The sequence below is a fragment of the Arctopsyche grandis genome, chromosome 8, assembly GCF_051622035.1.
Source record: "Arctopsyche grandis isolate Sample6627 chromosome 8, ASM5162203v2, whole genome shotgun sequence".
Classification (NCBI taxonomy): Eukaryota; Metazoa; Arthropoda; class Insecta; order Trichoptera; family Hydropsychidae; genus Arctopsyche; species Arctopsyche grandis.
The window spans coordinates 7,676,103-7,701,132 of record NC_135362.1 but is presented as its reverse complement, the minus strand read 5'-3'; the positions used below and the strand labels follow the sequence as shown (position 1 = coordinate 7,701,132).

General features: G+C 32.5%; 1 protein-coding gene across 1 annotated transcript in view; it reads right to left on the bottom strand.

The window, feature by feature from the left end:
- Positions 1–25,030, bottom strand: part of Setd3 (SET domain containing 3) — a 45,895-nt gene that overhangs the window by 1,581 nt on the left and 19,284 nt on the right. The window contains exons 5-8 of the mRNA XM_077437169.1: positions 2,413–2,530; positions 2,131–2,258; positions 1,866–2,062; positions 1,558–1,783 (exon numbers count right to left, since the gene is read on the bottom strand). Of these exons, the coding sequence (XP_077293295.1) occupies positions 1,558–1,783; positions 1,866–2,062; positions 2,131–2,258; positions 2,413–2,530 (669 nt within the window). The remainder of the gene's footprint in view (positions 1–1,557; positions 1,784–1,865; positions 2,063–2,130; positions 2,259–2,412; positions 2,531–25,030) is intronic.

Genomic DNA, 25,030 nt, shown 5'->3' with positions numbered 1-25,030 from the left:
CTGTCAAAACTCAACTGTTATATTACAACTAGCGCCAATTGTTGAAAGTGTATTTGCGCTTGTAGAGATATAATTTACTAGTTGAATTGTATTAGAATATGAATGACCTAAAATGCCAGTTGGAATATATTACAACTGAAAATACACTTCGACTGTAACATACCTACATACATATATACACTTAATATTACCATTATATCTAAAAAACGCAAAACACTACAACTTATCTTATTATATATATATATATATATATATATATATATATATATATATATATATATATATATATATATATATATATATATATCTATTCCAAACATAAGTTCAAACTTATAGTATACAGATTACACTGTTCGACACGAAAAATGGTTCAGAGACGAGATATGACTTTTCTTATAGATATCTACATATGCTCAGTAAACACGAATCTGGTAATAAAAAATGTTGATTGGCTCGAGAATAGTCGAAATATGATTTTTCTAAGTGGAATTTTATTTAATACTCATATAAATATAATTTAATATATTATCCCTATTAATTCAATTCAGATTCGTGTAAATACGAGTAAACACTAGTACGAGCTTTTTGCTCGCAATTTTACCGATTTAAAGTTCAGCACACTTCCACTTTTCTTATAGATCTATGCCCAGTAAACACGAATCTGGTAATAAAAAATGTTGATTGGCTCGAGATTCGGAGATATACATACATATGTGTTTTTTAAATCGCACGATTTTTCTATATCTTGGTGTTGTTCGGTCGATGTCTCAACATCCGTCAATTTCCTGTTAATAATGAATATTGGAATCTATAGTCGGGTATTTTATCTTCCATTCGTAGTACTTTTCAGCTTTCAAATCTTTCCAAGTAGTCGTCCAGTTCAAATCAAAAGTCAAAAGTACGTATTTTCACGTGGGATTTTTTCCCACTGTTAATACTATTTTATATTGAGTTTTTTCAATTGAAACATGTTTATTGGGATAGTGTTCTGACCACACTATTTTTTGTTTTTGTTTAAAAGGGTTAATTGGAAGTGTGCTGAACTTTAAATAGGTAAAATTGCGAGCAAAAAGCTCATACCAGTATTTACTCGTATTTACACGAATCTGAATTGAATTAATAGGGATAATATATTAAATTATCTTTATATGAGAATTAAATAAAATAAAATTTCACTTAGAAAAATCATATTTCAACTATTCTTGTAGATTAATAACAAAAATTCGTTTATTTTATTGAGGTAAGCCAGTTATCAGAGTCGATAGATTTAAAAGATTCTTTAATTATAATGGTAAATCTATAGCATACTAGAGTTTCCACCCATCTTCGCTCGGTATTTGTAATATAAAACGCTTAAACATGACTAATCTAATAGTAAACATTCATTTGCTTTTTTATTAAATTTATTTGAATCAATATTTAGCGTCAGCCAATCGGAAACGACTTGACAACAGCCAATCAGAAACGATTTGACGACAGCCAATCAGAAACGAATTACAAACACACAACGAACGGTCCTTGTTTTATACATATGTAAGATATAACATAAATTCATACCTGTGATTATTATTCTTCTTGTGTTCATGATTAATATCATCACTTCCAGTAATACTAAGTTCACCCATCTTATTAACATATACTTTACGTTCATAAGTATTGAGTAATAATTTGCAACGCATATTGATAAAATTATACGCCTTCTTTTCTATTCCAGAGTCAATGACAGAATTGTCAAAATCTAACAACTCTCCGAAATTTCCCTCCGACCACAATGTCAGATTATCTGCAATGACGCAAAAAGAACCGGATAAATTAAAGTATTCAAAAAGTTTATCGTTAAACAACGTATTATATTAAAAGCATACCTTTATCCATAACAAAAACCCTAGAAAATGCTAACAGATCTGGAGTTATAGGAGCTTCGTCGTTGACTATTTGAAATTGAGTATAGTTGATAGCTAATTTTTCGAGTAAATCTCGTTTGAGCTGTTGGAGAGGATCGTTAGGACTGATGCCGAGGATGATAGTGACAGCATCATGATCATTTTCTTCATATACAAATCTAAATGATAAAAATATTTAATATATCTCAATACGTATGTGTGATATGAAAATAATAGTCGTACGAACCCATTATGTAGAAAGAAGAAGGCGTTCGTTCTGACACCGTAGAATATGAGGATCTGGTCTCCGGAATTGAAATTCTTCAATGCGAAGCTTTCGGCACGATCCTGCTCCATGTTGAAGTGTGTCGTAATCTGCAGAGTGAAAGACAAACATTTAGCAAAATATCAACACATTAGTGCTTTATCTATATAATGACAGTACAATAGACGTTGTTTGCATATAAACTTTTTTTTTTAAATAAACGTGGGAAAGTACAACAACAATATGTATACATATTTAAATTACCTGTCCATTTGTATGATTGCACATGTCCCACAGCGGTATGAGAGCGGTAGTTGGAGAATCTTTTATTGTCTCCGACGGTACCATATTTAGACGTGTCATTACTGTAGAAACGGCCCAACTGCAAATAAAAATAAACAAAATTATTATATAATATAGACATTGTTTGAAATAGATATAAACATTATATCTACTATGAATAATAGTTTAAATTTCTAATATCTGAAAACACTGCATGGATGATGACTAAACGTTCCTTGATGATGAGTGAAAATGAGCAAGTATGATTGTGACAATGTGTCTGCAGTAGTAGAGAAAAGCTATCATATAATATTTAATATTTAATACTAGTGTTGTGCCCGTTGATTTTAACGGGTGGCTTCAGAAATGAATTGATACAAGAATTAAAATAAAGTTATATGTTATATATAAATATAGGATGACCGTGAAAAAGTCGAAAATATTCGTTTATCATGCATATATATGAAAAACGGTTAGTATATGTATATATCAGTGGCGTGCGGTAAAAGTCTCTTTCCCCCCGTCGTACATTCTCACTTAATTTGCGCGAGCAGGATACAACAGGAACAAGAGGAACAGGCTTTTTCTCCAATATCCTGCGCGCGCACATTAAACAAGGCTGTATGACAAAAAGAGAGATAATTTCACCAAATGCCACTCATATCGGTCTCCGTGACGAGCCAGAATGTTAAATTACAGAAAACGCAAATATCGGAAGGCAAATATCGAAAATCGAAAGATCTTAAGTCGAAAGATCAAAAAAAAAGGGTGCATGGTAAACGGTACATACTCGCTTAATTTGCGCGAGCAAGATACAACAGGAACAAGAGGAACAGTCTTTTCCTCCCGCATTAATGTGTGCGCGCAGAATACGGGAGGAAAATCCTGTTCCTCTTGTTCCTGTTGTACCCTGCTCGCGCAAATTAAGTGAGTATGTACCGTATACCATGCACCCTTTTTTATCTTTCGACTTAAGATCTTTCAATTTTCGATATTTGCCTTCCGATATTTGCGTTTTCTGTCATTTAAAATTCTGTCTCGTCACGTATTAATGTGCGCGCGCAGAATACGGGAGGAAAATCCTGTTCCTCTTGTTCCTGTTGTACCCTGCTCGCGCAAATTAAGTGAGTATGTACCGTTTACCATGCACCCTTTTTTTATCTTTCGACTCAAGATATTTCGATTTTCGATCTTTGCCTTCCAAAATTTGCTTTTACGACCTTTTCACTTTCGGTGCCGAGAGGTTGACCCATAAATATAGTGTAAGGTAATTTATAGGCGCGCGCGCGTATTAATAGTAAAAATTAAGACAATATATAAAAAAAACCTAATTGAGAAATCACCAATTCTCTCCGTAAACTTTGATCATGAGTGCTTAATCTGCCATAGCGAGAGGGGGGCGAAAAGGGAAACAACGATCAGAACAGTGTGGACAAATGCGATAGTGTGGACGATAGACGTCACCGTGAACGGAGATGTAGTATTTTCAAACGTGTCTATTACGATTATTTTTCACCATCGTAATGGCGGACGTCATTTCCACTTATATCGATGACCAAACCGAGCAAAATGGCAAAGTTTGAAAACGATCGGATAAAAACCCAAACTTTGTCACACGACAACATCGTTTCCGAACTAAGAAGAGGTAATAAAAAGTCGAGTGGCTTATTGACCCTTTGAATGCTGAGCAACGCTGATTGAACGCCAACAAGTTCATGAGCCTAAAATACGCCAATGGAAGTTGTATTTTGAGTATGTAAAAAATAAACAAGAATACTACCCGCAAAGCCTTTCCAGGTAGCATTGCAAAAAAATGCATTGAACATGGATCGTGTAATTCGTGTTAATGTTTATGAAGACTGATTTACACCGGAATTTCTGAATTTATAACTAGTCACCGGAGCCTGAGGGGGCCGTGTATTGTTCAAAGGTTGTAAATGCATTGTTAAAGGTTTGCCGAAAAATGGATAGCACTGTGACTATCCTACCTCTATTTATAACCATAGCAGAATATCTCGATGGAAATCCCTAACTGCTGACTATTTTAGATTGTGGCTTTGGCATTCAGATTGTGAGCATTTCAACAACAATGAAGAAGATGGAACTAGTTTTGGAAGAATACATTCATTAATAGACTTGTTTTGTTTATTTTATATTGCTGCAAGATATATTAGAGAGTCTAAAATACACCTTTACAAAACTCGAAATCCTCGACGGTAGTTATCTAGGGTTTGTTTGGATAAGCTACAATTTTATACCGGCTTTCTAATGGATTTTTAAATAATTCTAGTTGGAAATGTTGGCGAAATTTACAGCGTGGAGGGCTTTCAACAGATAATACGTCAGCACTTAAAGGGTTCAGCAAGTTGAAGTCAAGTTGAAGTCAAGTAATTAAGTAAATACACTATTCAATTGGCTTCTAAGCGGAAAAGAGAGGAAATAAGGAAGATACAACGAACTCACAAGTGAGTAAGAGCGATTTGCATGCCATTTACTTATGTACTTCACAACTACATGTCAATGAAAACATAGCGGTTGAATTATCACTTTCGTTTTACATGTAACTAACTATGCGGTCAAAATAGTACAAAAAGTGCACGCAGCAGAACGAAAGTGCATTTGGCAAACATTCACGGCAAAAAACATCAACTGAATCCTTTTAACGAGGGATTTCGTTAAGTGTCTGTCGAATTGGGCAAATTACTCGTACAAAAACAGCTGTCGAGACAATATCGAATTTCCCGGCTTGCAAAATGTCATCGTCGATGATTCGCGGCAGAGTTACACAAGTAGGAAGCGAGTCTGCATAAAATGAAGATTCGTAATTGATTACGATCTAAATTACACGGTTGTATGTACATATGTATATGTATGCGCCCGCTTAAAAGCCAATTTCTTTCGGTATATTTTTGCAATTATTATATTTGTATTGTACGCTTGTCGTAAAATGTGGAATTATTATATGACTTATTGTTTATCGCGGCTCAATTTCTGACAGAAACTTTTGACTATCGCCCGAACAATAGTGCGAACATCTCTAATTTTACTTCTAATATCAGATCGAGAATATGGAAAACGGGATGGTTTAATTCATTATCTCGAATTGACGTCGAGTCTGACGGTTCTGTGGAATTTTTCATTGTTTAAAATTAGCCGGCTAGTTCGCGAGCGTGTTTTTAATTGATTGCCATGTTTTTACGATCTGACTAATTGTATTTTCGACCTCACTTATGCAGATAAGATGTTTGTGCTCATTTCGTATACTATTTGATATAAATTTTCATACTATTCCTTTTCATTTTGATCCCTTCCAATGTGGGTATTTAGATTCGTCGGTAGACTAACAACATATGTACATATATCATTTCTAAGTGATGAAGTTTTGTGATCATGCGAAAACTCGAATTCGAGATTTTGACTGATTCGAACTCGGAATCGATCACTGATCACGTTTTCATAATCTAGAAAAAATGTGGGTGTGTCTGTGTATCTTGGGGATTTTTTTTAACACCGTTAGTCCTATCGAACTGAAACTTAGTATCGGTAACTGAAATCCTTATCGATACGGTGTAATTTTCTTTCAAATCTTTAATTTGACCGGAAAGGGTACCTCCCTTTATAGGTATTCTCTTTTTTTCAAGTTTTTGAATTCAATTATTTCCCAAACCGCCAGTCAAATCAGACTGATTTTTTTTTTTTAATAGAAATTATAAATTTTTGAATTTGTATCGAATTTTAATTTGTTTGATGCTGAAATAATTCAGGTTTTGTCTTTCAAGGTAATTTATGTACACCACATAAATTATCGTATTCGTATTCAGTGGGAAAAAATTACATTAGAAAAGTTAAGAGGGCTGACAGCAGCGCCTTGTCCATACAAACGTACTATACTTCTCCCTACCTCAATTATGGCACTAGAGAAATTATATTTTAATATGCTATGGATATCCACCATTGGGGTGCATCTATCGTTTTATTTTTTTGATTAATTATTTTTTATAGGAGGTAGGAGCCGACAAACATCTATAAAATCGCCTCTTTTTTACACCCACGAAAAGAGACTAGCGTGGTTATTTAACGGTCGATTTAAAAAAAAATACGCCGATTGATGCACAGAAAATATCTTTCTTATACCGATGATGAAATTTTTTTTAAAATTGGTCCAGTTTTGGAGGAGAAAATAGTAGAATACGAAACCTCGATTTTGTCAATTTAAAACACGTTTTATCTGGTCGAAGCGCAACTGTCGCATTCACTCAATATATATATATTGATATTTATTGTCGCATTCACTCAATATATACATACACTCAATATATATATCAAAGAAAGGAACGGTAACAAAATTAAGGTTTCGGGTGTACAGCCCTCTTAAGTCGCAACGATAGCAAATTTTAAAAGTCAAAAATATATTATTTTATACATGCATGACCAGTTTTTCAATTCAACCAACGAAAATTATTATCAAATTCGAAATCAGTAGGTCAAACTTAGTAAAGATTGATTGGTCATATTTATGGTATTTTTTTTTTTTGCTTTCAAGTTGTATTACTACGAAATCAATGGATAAATATATTAAAATTGAAAAGGGCTTTATGAATAATTAAAAAACAAAATCGGATGTGGCCAACTCATGACTTTATCTATATATTTGAGGAATATAATAAGGTCTTAAAACAAAATTCGATAATTAAACATACATACATACATGTTCACACATACCGGTTATGAGAGCATTTTCGATAAAAATTGAGCACAAATGTAGGGACACTTACACAAGACAAAAGTTCTACTTTCGGTTGTCAGATTTTGTTCAAAATTTTTTTATTACTTAAAATTAATATAATTATTATATACATTAAATATCAAGAAAATAAAAATAATTTAAAAGGTCAAAATAAAATAATGAAATATTGTCAAAAAAAAAATACTACTTCCAGTTTACGAACTCTGACCAAAACCTTATCAGCTCTAAGTCAGTACATAAAGAATACAAATATAAATTTTCAGCTTGATACGTTTAGGGGTGTGCAGAGAACTACTACGTACATACATACAGTGGTGTAGTGCTAAATAAAAAAGAACCAGGTCGTTGTTTAATTTTCACAACCCCCACCCCCCCCCCCCGCATTTTTCCTAACTAAAAATAAGTTGTATCTTAATATTGGTAGTTCAAATATTTATAAAAAAATCAAATAATAATTAACAAATATTCTTACTTGTTGAAATTATGTTTATATATTTTATATTTTATAAAAACTTCCAAAATGCATCCGCTTCAATATCTTTGATTTTACAAAACCCGTGTTTGTGTGTCAACAGCAACATTTGCTTTTAGCAATGCTAAAACCATGTACCTACATATGTATACATACGGGTCTACGTGACGAGACAGAATTTTAAACGACAGAAAACACAAATATCGGAAGGCAAAGATCGAAAATCGAAAGATTTTAAGTCGAAAGATCAAAAAAAAAAATTGGTGCATGGTAAACCGTACATACTCACTTAATTTGCGTGAGCAGGATACAACATGAACAAGAGGAACATGCTTTTCCTCCCGTATTCTGCGCGCGCACATTAATACGGGAGGAAAAGCCTGTTCCTCTTGTTCCTGTTGTATCCTGCTCGCGCAAATTAAGTGAGTATATACCGTTTACCATGCACTATTTTTTTTGATCTTTCGACTTAAGATCTTTCGATTTTCGATCTTTGCCTTCCGATATTTGCGTTTTCTGTCATTTAACATTCTGTCTCGTCACGGAGACCGATACATACATACATATGTCAAAAAACAAATTTAGCATGTGAATTTAGAAATGACTATTCATTTAAGCCGAGTTCCTTCATTTTATCTATCCTCAAGTGCGTATGGTCAATAGTTCAAAGAATGTTTTCTTTCGAAGTTTTGGGTGGTTTTAGATAAAAAAGCCAATAAATTTCATTAAACGCCTTTCAAATTTTGAATGTGCTCAGATTACTATTCGATTGTGGTCATCGAGTGTTAGAACGAGAATGGAATACAAAATTTTATATGAAATTTTAGTCAAAATATTTTTTAATTGTACTCGAAAAACAATCAAAGTGCCAGGGCGGAGACCTGGCTCAAAAAAAAGTACCAGGGCGGCGACCTGACCCGACTACACCACTGCGTACATACATAGATAAAGTAAATATAGTGCTTGTGCCAAATATATGTTTAGGTGATTGTGTTTGTTATCTATATTTCCGCTAGGATTTATATATTATTTAATTTTTATAATGAGTTAATACGGCACATCGGCAACTTGTCCCGACCCTAACGGATACTGCCCTAGTCAAAATATGAAGTTTAATTACGACAGACAAATCACTGGAGACTTTTCTGCCAACTCGCACATAAACTTCCACCTAAAATGTACCAATTCATATTTTAAATGTTTTCATAGTTTCATCAATTCACAGCATATGGGTTAAGAGCGCTCTCGACTTCCCGGTGAATCAATTTCATCACGTTTATAATATTTTCTCATACGCTTCAAACAATCGCACGCCGACGTACGTGTGTTAAATTTTCACTTTCGCATTTAATATCGCGTCGATATATTTGAACTTTTTCAACGGTGAAAATGACGCTTGGCCTAATTTCTACGGAGCGTTTTTCGTAAAAAAATTATTACCTATTCATACGGCAGTTATCGAACAAAAATTCGAACGAATTCGAAACTTGGCCAAACGCCGGACAATTAACCCGCTTGTGTTTGTTTTAAGTCTGGAAAATTAGCACGCTTCATTAATCTTATTACAATATACGCCTCTGGTGCAGTTTTGAATGCTTTCTAAAACATTTTCTTTGTATGAAAGCGAAAAGTCATTATGGAAACATTAGCTCAAAGTGTAACATTTTTCATTGTCGTTAAAGAACTATTCATTTTTTACACCGACATAAACAAAAAAAAATTGCAATAATATGATATGCAAACAAAAAAAGCAATACTATCAAAGTGTTGAATAGTTTAAGATAATGATATGCGATTAGAGAGGTAAAATAAAAACACCAGTTATCCAAACAAAAAATAATAATAATAATACGGAATGACATTCATTTTACATATTAATATTTATTATAAACAATGATTGCATACAAATATTGCCTATATTTTCACATTTTCACTCGGATTTTAGAAATCTTGCATTTCGTCTATACGAGACGTTAGACAGACGTGTCGTACTTTGTTATTAGAAACTTATGGTAATAAGCAGATCGGTCAATGATGACAATGATTATAGTTTCTATCGATGCTGACTTAATAAAGATTCATGGTAGTTAACCGGATTGAACTCGTTCCATCAGTGAGGACCGATGTCCAATTGAAATGCATATTTATGAGTGAAATTTAAATAAATAATTTTAAAATCACTTTCAAAACGTTGCCGCGTTATGATGTAGTTTACAAAGATGTAGTTTTGCCTAAGAGAACCAACCTATACTACGATATTATGCACATAATACAAACAATATTCATGACGTTGCGGTTGACACGAATATTTTCATCGAAAGTTTAAAAAAATAATGTTAAAATCAATTTCAAAATATTGCCTTATTCTATAGGAATATATAAAGATGTATTTTTGCCCAATAGAACCAAATAATATTTATAATTGTTACTGAATTAAATTATTTAAAAATAAATTCATGACTCAAATATTTGTAGGAAAAATTAAAAAAAAAAAAATTAAAATCAGTAGCAAAATAATACCCGATTCTATAAAAGTATATAGGAATAGTTTTACCAAACAGAACCAACCCACATGATTGATTCATGTGCGTTATATCAAAGTATATAAAAATTTCAACGAACTTCCATTGATTTGAACATTTGAATGAAAAAATTAAATAAATAATATTATAATTAATATTAAAACATCGCCTGATTGTGGAGGAGTATATGTGGATGAAGTTTTGCCTAATAGAACCAACCCACATAACAAATCATTGCTGCTGTTGTGCAATTCCATTGACTTGAACATTCGTATGAACTTTTTTAATAAATTATATTATAATCAATACCAAAATAGTATTTTATTTTACAAAAATATGTAAGAAAGTAGTTTCGCTTAATTAAACCAACCTAATATATATTTTTTTGCTATAGTTATCAATAATTGCCAAATTACAAGTTGCTTTTTCAAACTTTGTACAAAAAATGTTTAGGCGCGGTCGTTAAAACATTCATCACGTGGGTTGGTTCCATCGGGCATAATTACATCCATATAAATTCTAATTAATTTTAAAAATTTTGTGTTATAACCGATGTACATGGGGACCGGTCGGGTCATGCGTATCGTACCATACCAAAGCACGATTTAATTACACTTTCAGTGTTAATAGAAAAGTCATTAAGAGTCTATGCATATCAAATATGGTTTATAGTCTTCGGTTGTTTGATTCAATTTTCGCCGAAAACGCAGAACTACATGTAACGGCTGTTTAAATTAGTGTACGATTCGTAATAGAATAATTAATTGAGCATTACGGCGATTACGGCTACGGAACCGTATTTAAAAACGAATTAATTATTCGATACGCGTAAGTGTATTGAATGCGTTTATAATACAAAAAAAAATGAAATTCAAGAATGAATCGGGCAATTAAAGTAAATTTTCGCTAAGGTTAATCCAACAGGAGAAAGGCAACTGTATATTTATAATACGTATGTATGTATGTATGTTCTTGGATAGTAATGAGGGCTAGAGAAATTTCTCAAGTGTAATAATGCTAAGAAAACGTGCGGCTATTATTCAAAAGTAAAAACGAATATATTTGCGTTAGGTATAATAGAATTATATAATACGATGTTGGCTGATGTTTATTACCAGGCGTTGCCCGAATGAAATGAACTATGCACATGGTTTTTTGTAACACTTTCATGATATGAAATCGTTACCATCATACATTGTATATATTTTATTTTATTTTATTTAAAAAAACCACAGAGACTTGACAGGTTGCCCCAAAGCGTCAATGTGATTATAATACAAATAATAAAAATCATAAAAATTATAAAAAAACATCATAAAAAAATAATAAAAATTATAAATAAAAAAACATAAAAAAATAATAAAAATCATAAATAAAAAAAAACATCATTAAAAAATAATAAAAATCAACTAAAAAATATGTACACAAAATAAAAACAAAGAAATAAGATTGAAAAATTTATATCGTGCTATTAAGGATGTGTTCCAACAACTCAACTGCCAGTAAGTTAAGGAGTCGAACAGCTCTCGAGAGGGGGGAGTTCATGAGCACGTTTGATTTAGCCCTAATTGGCAAAAATATATCATGTTTTCTTAAAACTCTATGATTTTCCGGGGCCCAGAATTTTAGTTTCTCCATGATAGCGGGATTGTGAATCTCTCCTCTAAGTAATTTTACGAAATGTTTCCCAAGAAATAAATCTCTTTTCTTTGCCAGGGAGTTGAAACCCAAAGATCCCAAGACAAAGGCACTAGGGAACAGATATGGATAAAATCCAAATGTCTAAAAGACCATATAATGGAGCCAAACTCGAGCACACTGCGAACTAATAATATAATCGTATATACATTTGAGTCGTAATTTGATGTAGTTCTGCATTAAAGATCCAAGATATATAATACACATTTTGACAACAGAAGCTTCACGAGTATTTGTCGTAGAATTTAAAATAAAAATTAGTATTGTATTACATTCAGAAGCAATTTTATACAGTTGCTATATTTATGTAATTCACGTCTTATTGTATACTTGATTTAGTTCCCTTTTAATATATAAACTAGTGATAAGCGCGATGAAATATCATCGCATGGGTTATGGCATATTAAGCTATTCAATAATAATTAAGAGTAACGAAAAAAAATATTAATAGACAAAATCCTATATAGGGGATATTTGAGTGACGCTGAATTGGGTGATGAATTAAATTATACAAATTTTAGACTTTTTATCGATTTATGTTTGTCGGTCGTTATTTATACACATGGCAAAATGTTATAAATTTATATTTTGTTTTATTTATTTTATTGTTACAAATCAATATACACTCGCCATTACAGATTTGCTCCAATGCGACGGGTGTACGTTAACGAAATACAGAATACATAAACAATCGGAAATCAGAAATACAGTAATACATACATACATATACAATCAGAATATATAGCATATAACAATTAATCAGAAATAATAATAATAGAGACATCTATGGATTATTTTTAGATTTTTTTTGTATACAATTTTTATACATATAATAAATACGAAATTATAGAGATGTCTATAGAGATATCTATAGATTTCAGATTACTGTGTATAATTATTACAAATTATACACAGGCAGATTTTGTGACAACAGGATTAGATCTAATACCAATTTTCAGGAACCGTTTCAGCAATGATCAGATAAAATTGGCAAACTCTGATAGAGAAATGATCGATTTGGAGTCACAAAACCCCCAAATCTAACCAGCAGTGACGAGGACTCGAACCTTTGACCTCAGTGGTGTTAAATATATACGCTACCACTAAGCCAAACTGCTGGCTAAAAAACCATGATGCCATTATGGGATGCTCTAAGCGACAAATTTTGTTGTAAAATATTTACTTACAATACTTGTAAATTTATAGATTATAAATATTAAATTATATTCAAATATTGGAAATTATAACAAATAAGTGGATTTGGCAATTTGATGAGGAACCGTAAATAGGCAAACTCTGATAGGAAACGATCAGCTTGGAGACACAAATATTTAAGTCTGACAAGCAGCACTACAGAAATACGCAGAATAATTTATTTTCAATCAAGGTCAAACCAGGGCTTGAACTTGGAACCTCTCGGTAGTTAGCATTAACGCAACTAACGAGCTATACTGCTGGCTATTTGTATTAAAGGAAACTGATAAGTAGAAAGAATATTATAAAAAAAAGCATTCTGTTGTAAAAACTAAGATAGAAAATATTGGCAACAAAAACACATTGCCAATACAAAGAAGCAACCTACTATTGTAACGTATGCGAAAAAGAAGCCGCCGACTTAATTGGTTTTGAGGATTATCTCTAGTTATTAGGATTATCTCTAATCCGACATTGATATAATATCTGAATGGTTTAATGTAAACCTTATGCATCTCAATATTTCTAAATGCTTCTCAATGACTCTTTCCAGAAATCGAAACCTAATTGACTTTACTTACAATATTAATAACGTAGATCTTACAGCAAAAAATTGTGCCAGAGACTTAGGTATACTTATAGATTCCAAACTATCATTTAATGAACATATTAATCATATTGTTACTAAATCTTATAAACTATTGGGATTTATTTGCCGAGTTGCGAAGCCCTTTAAGAATCCCCATACTCTGATTCTACTCTATTACAGTTTAGTTCGTAGTAATATGGAGTATGCCTCAATCATATGGTCTCCCTATTACCAAACTCACATTGAGCACTTAGAAACAATCCAGAAGCGTTTTTTGCGCCATTTATCCTATAAGACTGGTCTTAAAAAACTGTTACCATCTTATAATGACAGACTTTCTTTTTTCCATATTGCAAGTTTGTCTCAGCGTAGAAGGGTTTCTGATTTGTTAATTTTATATAAGATTGCTAATGGTATTCTTGACACGTCTGTTTTAAGCGAGATTAATTTTAATGTTAATGCCCGATTCACCAGATGCACAAATCTTTTTTATCCACCTATTTGTCAAAGCAACACCTCCTTCAATAGTGCAATCGTTTGTATATGCCGTATTTACGATAGCTTAGATGATTGTCCTGACCTCTTTAGAGACTCTTTTAGTATTTTTAGGACAAAGGTGAAGAAAATAATATGTGGTTGATTTGCTTCTTCACCCTTATAGTCTTTCTTTTTCTTTTTTACTTTATCTGTATCTGTTTCTTTTCCTTTTTTTTAAATCTTGATGTTTTTGTAATTTTACTTTTTTATATCACCATGTGGTGCTCACTGTAAATGGAATATTATATTTTTATTTATGTTTATTATTATTTTTTGTCTCATTATACAACTTTCTTTTTATATTTTATTCTGTATGTGTGCCTATTTAAATAAAATAAAAAAATAAAAAATAAATAAATATATACTATTTTAATTTTGTTCAGTGTAAACAAAGAATGGGATGTATGGATTTTAGTTTTAATTTTTACACTTTTGTTATTTTTTTTTTCTCTCTGAATGATGTATTATTTTCCTTTTGTTACTTTTTTTTTTATTATTTTATTTTACCATGTTTTCTGCTTTTGCTTTTTTCCTTTATTTACAGTTTACTTGTTTTTATATCATGTTTTTATATCTTTTTCAAATGTAGGCCATTGTGGCGCATTAGGTTCTTCCTGTAATGCCACAATGGTCCAAAAATATTAAATAAATAAATAAACAATAAGTAAACAATCGCGTCGAGGAAGATGCGGTGAGCGACCTGCCCTTTATAAGTAGGTACTTAGGCTATATATGAAGGCATTCTGGACGGAGCACTGGCAGTTCGTGGATCTCCTTAATCACCCAATAAATGCTGTGAAGCGACTTTGGCCTTTTATTTGGATCCTCCACCCACCCCTACGCAACACTATTGATATAACATTTCCTTAATTATGTTGCTAGTTGACGTTCGGCGTTTAAATCAACATGAGAGATGATTCAAAATAGTCACAAAGTCATTAAAACTTGTTGCCATATTTCAATTGCTCAAATGGAAATCAACAATTATATGATACTAAGTACAAAATTGTTACTTAAAATAAAGCTAAATATCAACGAAAATGAAAATGAAAAGAGCGATAGTACATAAAGGAGTATAACTAAATCTATACTAGAATTCAGTAAGCAAATTGATGAACTTTTAAAACGAAGCTTGATACAAACAATTATTGAAACTAAAAGTTTGCATACACTTCTTTCTCATGAGCAGGTGAGTAAGTATATTATGTAAATTTTTCGACATAGGAAATCAATTTATTTCAGGTGGAGTCGGAATTGCAAAAAATCTAAAGGAAATGTGTCGACAATGACGGGGATGACGGCTTGAAGCACTCTCGACGTTTCTGCAATTACCACGAACACGACATGCAAATTCCTGGAGTTTTCTTCGTCGAAGTCAACGCTGGAGAAAAGACAATCAAGCACCGGCACAATGCGGCACGGAAGACGACAATCTAATCATTTATCGAATCACGTAACGGAGGAAGCGACAGTCAAAAGTCACCCATCTGCATCACTATCGATGATTGCGAATTACGAAAACGAATATGGTTAAGTGTTCAATTAGTTTCAAACATTCACACTTTGCATTCAATTGTGTGCTAAGACGCGTAATCATTTAATTTTTGAACTCAACAAAAATTGAAAGGAGACAAACAGCACAATTAAAGGAACTGTCATCATAGATGTGTAATGAATTGCGCAATGATAATTAATATTTGATCAAATAATGTAGTATTCTTATTGTGAAATCGGTTTACGAGATTATCGAATGAAGTCGATTCGTACAAGAATTTAAACTTTTTATTTATTTATTTATGTTTATTTTTTATATTTTTTTTTAATTTATATTTTCCCACGATGCCATTATGGGTTCCCTCCGAGCGACACATATGGTTTTAAACTTGTTCACATATAAATTTAAAGTTTGTAAATTTGAAATCATTTCCAAATAGTGGTGGCAAATAGTTGGTAGGATGGTTTTGCCAATGAAATCAGATAAATTGGCAAACTCTGATAGGAAAAGATCGACTTGGAGTGAAAAATATTTGAGTCTGACCAGCAGCACTGCAGAAATACTCCGAATAAATTCTTTTAAATCTAGGTCAACCTAAGGCATGAACGCGGGAACCTCTCGGTGGTTAGAATTAACGCAACAACCGAGCTATACAGCTGGCCGATACATTTAGTACAGAATTTTTACTATATTTATATAAGGAAGGCCTAACAGGTTAACCCAATACGCTTTCCTGGCCCATTACAAAAAATAATAATAATCATTGAATAAATGACTGTTAAATATTAAATGTGTATGTATACATATGAACATAGTAGAACATAGATTAGTGGTTAGTATGTTATGCTTTCAAACTAAATGGTCAAGGGTTCAATCCCTGTCTGTTGCTGCTGGTTCAGACCTTGTGTAACTTCAGGTCGATTGGTTCCTATGAGAGTTTGCCAATTTATCTGATTTTCATTGAAACGAATCCAAAAAATTGGCAACCTTGACCTATTTCTTGAAAATTTCAAGTTTTTCAGCATTTCGAATTGGCTGATTTGTAAAAATACAAATTTAAAAACAAATTGATCAAATTTGTAAAAATTACTCTATAAATTCTTCATCGATGTCTATAATTGAGAATTACTTGTTAGTCCTTCCTGTTATATATATAATATACATATAAATAGTATATCAGAAAACGCACCGCAGTATATGTATAATTTTTTTAATTTTATCGAAAAATTCAATTGGAATCGTTCTTCATTTAGTGTTTTTTCAGTTTTTTACAAAATAATCATCATATTCTTTATTTCAAAGTATACCTAAACGGAAATGTATTTTCCAATGAATTCCTATTATGGAGTTTCACAATATAAAATATCAAATGAAATTACACAGATACGTAAGGTTCTTTCTTTAATGACTTGCGTAAGGATTATATTCGTTATATGTAATGTACGTACATACATAAAGTTGCATAAAAATACGACACAATTTTCCCATAAGAATAATGGAGATTTTCTCTCGCAACGGAGAAAAAGCGGAAACAAACAAAAAACACAAGTGCGGTTATAAAAAGGATTTGCGCAATTTTAATATGAAATATTCGAGTTCAAATCGAATTTTCAAACGCAGTAGGAAGCATCGGTGAGAAAGTCAAACGGATCACTGCTCTGAATTATTATCATTAAACGATAGAGAATATTACCTAACACGCAGAATTATTATTGGAAAGTTCTCCAACCGGAGGAATATTATAATATCACGGGTCTGTGGAGAGGTTCCGAGAAATAATCACTTTCCGCATCGGCGATAATCGAAAATTGCCAAAATTTTTCAAACTAAGCACAAAAAGAGCGACGTTCTTTCTGTTCAGAAGACGATAGTAATGATGAAACTCTTTTTTTTCCAATAAAATTTTGTGAAAAAAAAGCACCAGACACGCGTCTTCAATTGCAATTAAAATCGCTTCGATTTGAAAATATATGTATCGGGTTTCTAAAACGCTCAATATTGTATGACTACACGTTTCGAAATGTATTCAACAAAAAAATATCGATTCTTCATATTTAAAAGTAATTAAAATTGGGAGCATATCAACGGCATAAGCAGATTTGGATGCGAGAAGACTAGACCTCATTGATATAGACCTTAAAAAGAAGAAACCCATTAGACTTGAACCAGCATCTTAAAGGTCCAAATACACGATCGATATTTTTTGCCATTTGTCATTTCGTTAAAGAACCGTCATCTTAGATTTGTGACGAATTGCGCAATAATAATCAATAATATGAAAGAATTATGTACTATTTTTACTGTGAAATCGGCATACGAAAAAATGTACATACATACACATGTATATACAATGTACATATGTACATATGTAGAATGAAGTAATTTTTATTTATTTATTCATGTACATATGTACGTATATAAAATTTATATTTTCCTATGATGAGATTACGGGTTTTACCCTTGAGCGACATCTATGTATGCTATTTAACTTGTAAATAAAAAAAAATAATAAATTATAAATTTTAATACCATATTCAAATAGGTGACAAATAGTAGGTAGAATGGCTTTGCAAAATTGACGAGGAACCGTTTCAACAATGAAATTTGATAAATTGGTGAACTCTAATAAGAAACGATCGATTTGGAGTTACGAATATCCAAGTCTGACCAGGGACACTCCGAATATATTCTTTTAATTCAAGGTCAACCCAATGCTTGAACGCAGGAACCTCTCGGTGGTAAGCATCAACGCAATCACCTTGCAAAACTACTAACGGTCTCCCGACAAAACCGCGCGGGACAAAATCGCGAGGACAAAATCGCGCAACTAACATATGAACATAAGCAAGAAAATAAAAAACAAAAACAAGTAATATAAATAATAAAAAAACAAGTATTTTGTATAAGAAAAATCCGATAAAACACAGTAATGATGAAATAAGAATTGTTTATTTCATTTAAAGGTGTAAGTTTGAATTTGTGTTGATAGTATTTTTAATTTAGGACATACAATTATATTTAATACGTCTATTCTTGTTATTCGAGTTTCAATAAAGTGTGAATAAGTTCAAACGTACACTTTCAAAAATAATAAACGATTATTATTTTATCATTACTGTGTTTTTAATATTTATATTACTGTTTTTAATATTTATATTACTTGTTTTTATATTTATTTTCTTGTGTATTATGCGTTGCGTGATTTTTTTCGCCGCGCTATTTTAGTTTGCGCGATTTTGTCTCATTGTATAGGCTCCTAAACCACTCAACCGATTACGATGGAACCTTCAGGATTTGTTGTATGCATGTCCGGGAAGCTTACTGTGACAAAAAAAAACCTCGTAATAAAAATATTGGTAATTACGATTTTACCGAAGCGAAAGTTTGAAGCGTCATTGTGTAGTCAAGGAAATGTGTTCGTTGGTAACCACGTTAGCAGTTGGTTTATGACGACACGGCGTTGAAGAGACGTTAGTAGAGCTCCAACCATCACTTGAAAAAGGAACGGGAACGGGAATTGAATGCCTTATTCTGGCATTGCAATGCATGCCGGGTTTAGCTAGTAAATAATAAAACAAAAATCAGAAGGGTTTTTATTACAGCGGTTTCTTATACCGATAGACGGAATGATTTGCGATGATTTTATCATACTATGTTACTGTAAAGAATGTGGTCAAGCTGTACAGGATCGGCCACATGTTGTATATTATACACACATATGTATGTAGTATGTTACAAAAGAAAGCTCAAATCACCCAAGGAAATCGTCAACTTTTAAGCACCCAACAACTGCTTGAGCAAAAGTTAAACATTTCGCACTCACTTTCGAAAAATAATAATAACAAATAATAAACGAGGAAAGTGTTCTGGATTACGGCCGCACATTAAGTTTCACCGACATTACGAGCCAATATGACATTTTAAGAAAAAAGCATAAAACATAAGGTATTCATTCCTAACCAAAAGGCCGATCAACTGTCTGGCTTTGCGGCCTTCGCAGACTCCACAAAAGAAACATCGAAACCAGAAATAAGCATCTACTTATTATAATAATAATATGATCTAACTTTGATCGTGCACGATTGCTTTCACCGCAGACTCTTTTTACAACCACCTGTAAAAATAATACGCCTGTAAGATAAATCTTGCAGCAGCGCGGTTAAAGAAGTCGATAAGTTTTTTTTGCACGGATTTAACGATCACGATTGCGCTTAAATAGGAAACGAGCGTCGTTGATAATTGCAATTATCGATGTTTCGGTGAAAGTGCATCGTGTCCTTTCATGATGTCGACTGATTGATCGACAACGAGCTCGTAAAGTAAATGGAATACATATGTACGTTTATTCACCGAAAGACTCATTACTGGAGATTGCTTATAGTAATAATGAGTGAACAGTTGGGACTGTGTGAAATTCTGAGAACCGAAATTTCGTTACATGACTGTTTGTATCGCATCAGCGAATTTAATTAATTAAAATATATGTATATAAAATTCCCAAGTTAAATGTGCGTTTATGTATATTGTAATACGATAAAAGGTTCGTTTATAACAGTACAGTACAGCTCAATACGGCAACTGCACGTTAACAGCAGTATGAATAACATGTAGTAAATTCTATATGGATAAGTTCCGTAATATGTTAGTGACGTAACCTTTAAAGCAGCTACCGACACGATATTTTTTTACCGACACTTGAAGGCTTGAAGACCCCAATGCACCTTCCTAGAAAATTAATTACAAACATTGCTGCATTTTTAATACATAAATCGCTGTATTTCGGGAGGCTGAAAAGCAAGAAACTAACAATTAATTAAATAATGAATAAATCCATAGAGAAATCTATGGATTTAGACTTGTACATTCATTTTTACAAATTGTACACACATTAAATACAGATTTTTTTTGTTTTTTTAACAATTTTGAGGAACCGTTTCAACAATGATCAGATAATATTGGCAAAATCTGATAAGAAACGATCGATTTGGAGTCACATATATTCAAGTCTAACCAGCAGTATTTAAGATTAGCCCGGGAGCGACCCAATAATCTCTTGGTAATCAACATAAACGCAACCACTGAACCATACTGCTGGCATAATTCATATTATACAGCAGTACATGCCATCGAAACGTATCAAACTGAACTGGTTATTTTTTAAATGTGGAAATATTCACACATAACGTGATGTAATTGTGGCGAGTGCACCCGCACTAATAAAAGTGTTCCCACGTGCATATGAGTAATTTCGGAAACGTCATATTGTGACAATATTGACTCGATGATATAACGCAAGCAATATTGCACCGTATTGTCGCGTTCTGTAATTTATATGTAAGCTGATTTTGCCTTGCACTCGTCCAAAACAAGTATGAACGTACTGAAAACGGCCGGTGCTGTATAGTACGAATAGAAGCAGTCTTTTCCGTGCAGTGTCGTGCTGAACTGTCTACGTGCGGTTCTGGATAATATAAACGGACTTAAAAATAATAATTTACATTAACTTATTCCAAATTATGAAACTTGCGAAAAAACGACGCGATTTTTCATTGGGTACATTAAGAAAGTTCATATACATACATACATATAATGTAATAAAAGTTTCTGTGTAATTGGTATTTAATATTAAAAAACAAAAATTAGTATAAGGACACTAGTATTGTGCCCGTTGATATTATATGGTTTTGGGAAGGAATTGATACACGAACTGCACCCAAGGCTATTGTCGTCAACGGTTTCAGCAATCAATTCGCATCTCCCATTCCATCCCTATACGCTCACCCGGCCATCCGAATACAAATGAGCATATGTATGTGTCTTCGTCAGTAGTCATACTTACATAAATCCCTTCCGTTTCAATACATACATATACTACTTTGGATATGTGACTCCAAGGTCGATCGTTTCCTATCAGAGTTTTCCAATTTATCTGATTTCATTGAAACGGTTTCAATAAATTGGCAACCCTGTCCTATCACCTTCGCAAAAATTCGAGTTAATCAGCATCTCGATTCTTACTGATATAAAAATGCTGCAAAAATTTGTTATTCGTTTTACTATAGATATCGTGTTCAGTAATTCGTAATCTGTAAAGCACACTCGTCGCGTTGAAGCAATCTGTTAGACGAGTGTGAATGATTGATTTTTATAAAAAAAAATTATTTAACTTTTAGTTTATTTTATTTTTTTACATATATACATATTGTTACGTACGCCGCGGATTGAGCGAATTGCACTTAGACCAACGGATATCTGTTATCGGGTTAACTAAGTGCATGCACTTACTTCCAAAGATTATATCTGGACTCTAAGTGCATTTAGGCTAAGCAATGACCGTTATTAGTTATTTCTCAGAATCGGAACAGGGAGACCCAATGTCTTGGAAATACATATCCGAATACGTGACTATACAACAGGTAAACAGATTAGGCGTCCTGAGAGATCTACCCTTTATAAGGCGGTACGTAGGCGATATCAGGTAATTCTGGACGGAGCACTGGCAATGCGTGTATCTCCTTAATCATCAATAAATGCTGTGAAACGACTGTTGGCCTTTTACTTGGATCCTCCACCTACCCGTACGCAACAATATGTATATATAATATATACCAGGAAGGCTTAACAGGTAAATCCCAATGCGCCTTCCTGGTCGATTACAAACATACAATTATTAAAATAATTAAAACAAAGGATCATAGAGACATGTATGACTAAATTTTTGATAATCTGACATTTTCGGAGCATTGTTTTTAAAAAAATCATCAAATTTCGAAATGTTTCGAAACTCGAAATTTGCAAGACATTTATGGACAAATTTGCAGCATTTTTATACGAATCAGCGAAATTCAAGATGGTGAAAAATCGAAAATTGCGAGAAGTGGGTAAAGGTTGCCAATTTGTTGGAACCGTTTCAATGAAAATAAGATAAATTAGCAAACGCTGATAGGGGACGATCGATCGATCACAAACCACGATCTGGCCAGCAGTGAGAATCTAGTGGGACTCGAACCCGTGACCATTATGTTCGTAAGCATATATGCCAACCACTAATCCACGCTGCTGGTTAATTTTGACTCCGGGGTTCACTGCACCGTTGGAACCGTTTCAATGAAAATCAGATAAATTGGCAAACTCTGATAGGCAACGATCGATCGATCGATCGTCTGGTCAGCAGCGAGACTCTAGTGGGACTCGAACCCGTGACTACTATGTTCGAAAGCATTAAGTAAAATGAAATAAATAAATAAATTACATACATAACTCGTTTAGAAATTAAGAAACCCAAATTGAATCTCAAAATCCTGTTTGATCTTCTATATATGTACACTCGCGATCTTTTACACAGTACTTATTCTCGAACTTCACTTTCGTTACTTCAAACGAAAGATCTCAAGATCAAGGCCGCAGGTCAACAAATTCGACACGGCGAACAACTTTCGATCATCATTTTCGACAATCGTCGTGTGAAATTACCGAGTGAAACTGCCGTAGTTTGCTACCGTTTCGTGCGGACTTATTAAAAATGAAAAGTAGGCCCGTTTTTTTTTATTTATTTATTTTTTGTGTTATTAAAATAACGTTTCAGTAAGTTTTCGTAGTTACGTCTCGCGTGCGATGTTTTCACTTTTACCTGTTTTTTTTATTTATCGGCAATTAAGTCTAAATATTCGTAGCGTGTCATTTTTTATTCCGTACGAACGGGAGACGCCTTATCAAATTTTTCGATCTATTTTGATAATTTTTTTTTCACTAGCGGAATTACATATTTACTGATTTAAATCGGTTTAGTTTATTGTGCAACAGCACGATAAGTGGTTTTTTTTTGTGATATAATCGATGTTTTGTTGCATACTTTCAGTGTTTGTAGTTTTAGTGATTAGTCATAATTATATCAATAATATATGTATGTATGAATATACAGTGATTTAGTACTGTCTATAAATAAAGTAAAATCGTTTTATCTAAAGTTCACACTTTCAAGTTCGATTTTGCTCGAATCTAAACATATTATTTATCCAGTAGCGTATGATAAAATATAATTCAAAACAAGCATACGAAGCTCTACATTACGAGACTTTTTTCAAATGAAGCGATTTGTCTATCGTAAAGGTTGTTACACCCTTTTGTAGGGACTTTTGTTGGGTAATTTGTTTCGGAGCATTTAAAAAAATGATTGAGCAAATTTTTAAGTCAAAGCCTTTTGTTGAATATTTTGATTCCGTTAAAAAGTTTATTGTAACGGTTGATTGTTAAACCAGGAGCTCTGGTGCAGTGAACCACGTAGTCAAAATTAACAGATTTATATCATATTAGCAGTACAATAAATGAAAACCACAAAAAATAAGCGAGTATTTTCATGAATTTGTGCATTTACTACACTGATGAAACATATGGAAAGACAATAGCACAATTAATTGTTCGCCTGTGGCGTCAGCGATCTATTTCAAGTGTGCGTTTTTTTGCGCTCCTATTGAAGAGTTTTCTATACAAGCACCCAAGTGTTCTCGACACGTGAAACTTATATATTTCCATAGAATAAAAGCTAATATAGATCAGCGCTCCAAAATAACGAGTTCTTAAAATCAGTTCCGTAGGTCAACGATATATCAATACTTTATTATTCAGGTAGTTAGTTATCGCCTTTAGGTGTAAAAAGATCGTTTTTTCGTATTCATTTTTGAAACTAGTGAACTACAAGATGTGTAAAATACATTTGTTTGCAGATGATACATTGATATATATAATTGGAAAGAATGTCTGAGATTTTAAATATAGAATTAAATTATGTGAATGACTGGTTGTGTGAAAATAAATTAAAGTTGAATGTGAATAAAACAAAAATGATGTGGTTGAATCGTAAAAATAAAAATATATTGAATGAAATTAGAATTGATGATAAGTAAATTGAAAAAGTTGAAGATATAAAATACTTAGGTGTATACATAGATTCAGGACTAAATTTTAAAATGCACGCTGACTATATAATAAAAAAATGGCTAGAAAAGTTGGTGTATTATGTAGATTAAGAAGTAAAAAAAGTAAAATTTTAGTGTTTAATTCAATTGTCTTGCCACATGTGGTTTATTGTGCCACTGTGCTTAATTTGTTTAGTGGCCAAGATTTAAAAAAAATGCAAAAAATACAGAATAAAGCTATGAGAGCTATTTTGAATGTGAGTAGATTTAAGAGTATTGGAAGTATGTTAGATGAATTAGGCTGGATGAGTATTAGAATTAGTCTAAATATTAGTACATTGTCTTTTGTTTATAAGTTAGATCATAAGTTATTACCTAAGTATTTTGATGATTATATAATAAGGAATAGAGATAAACATAGTTTTTATACT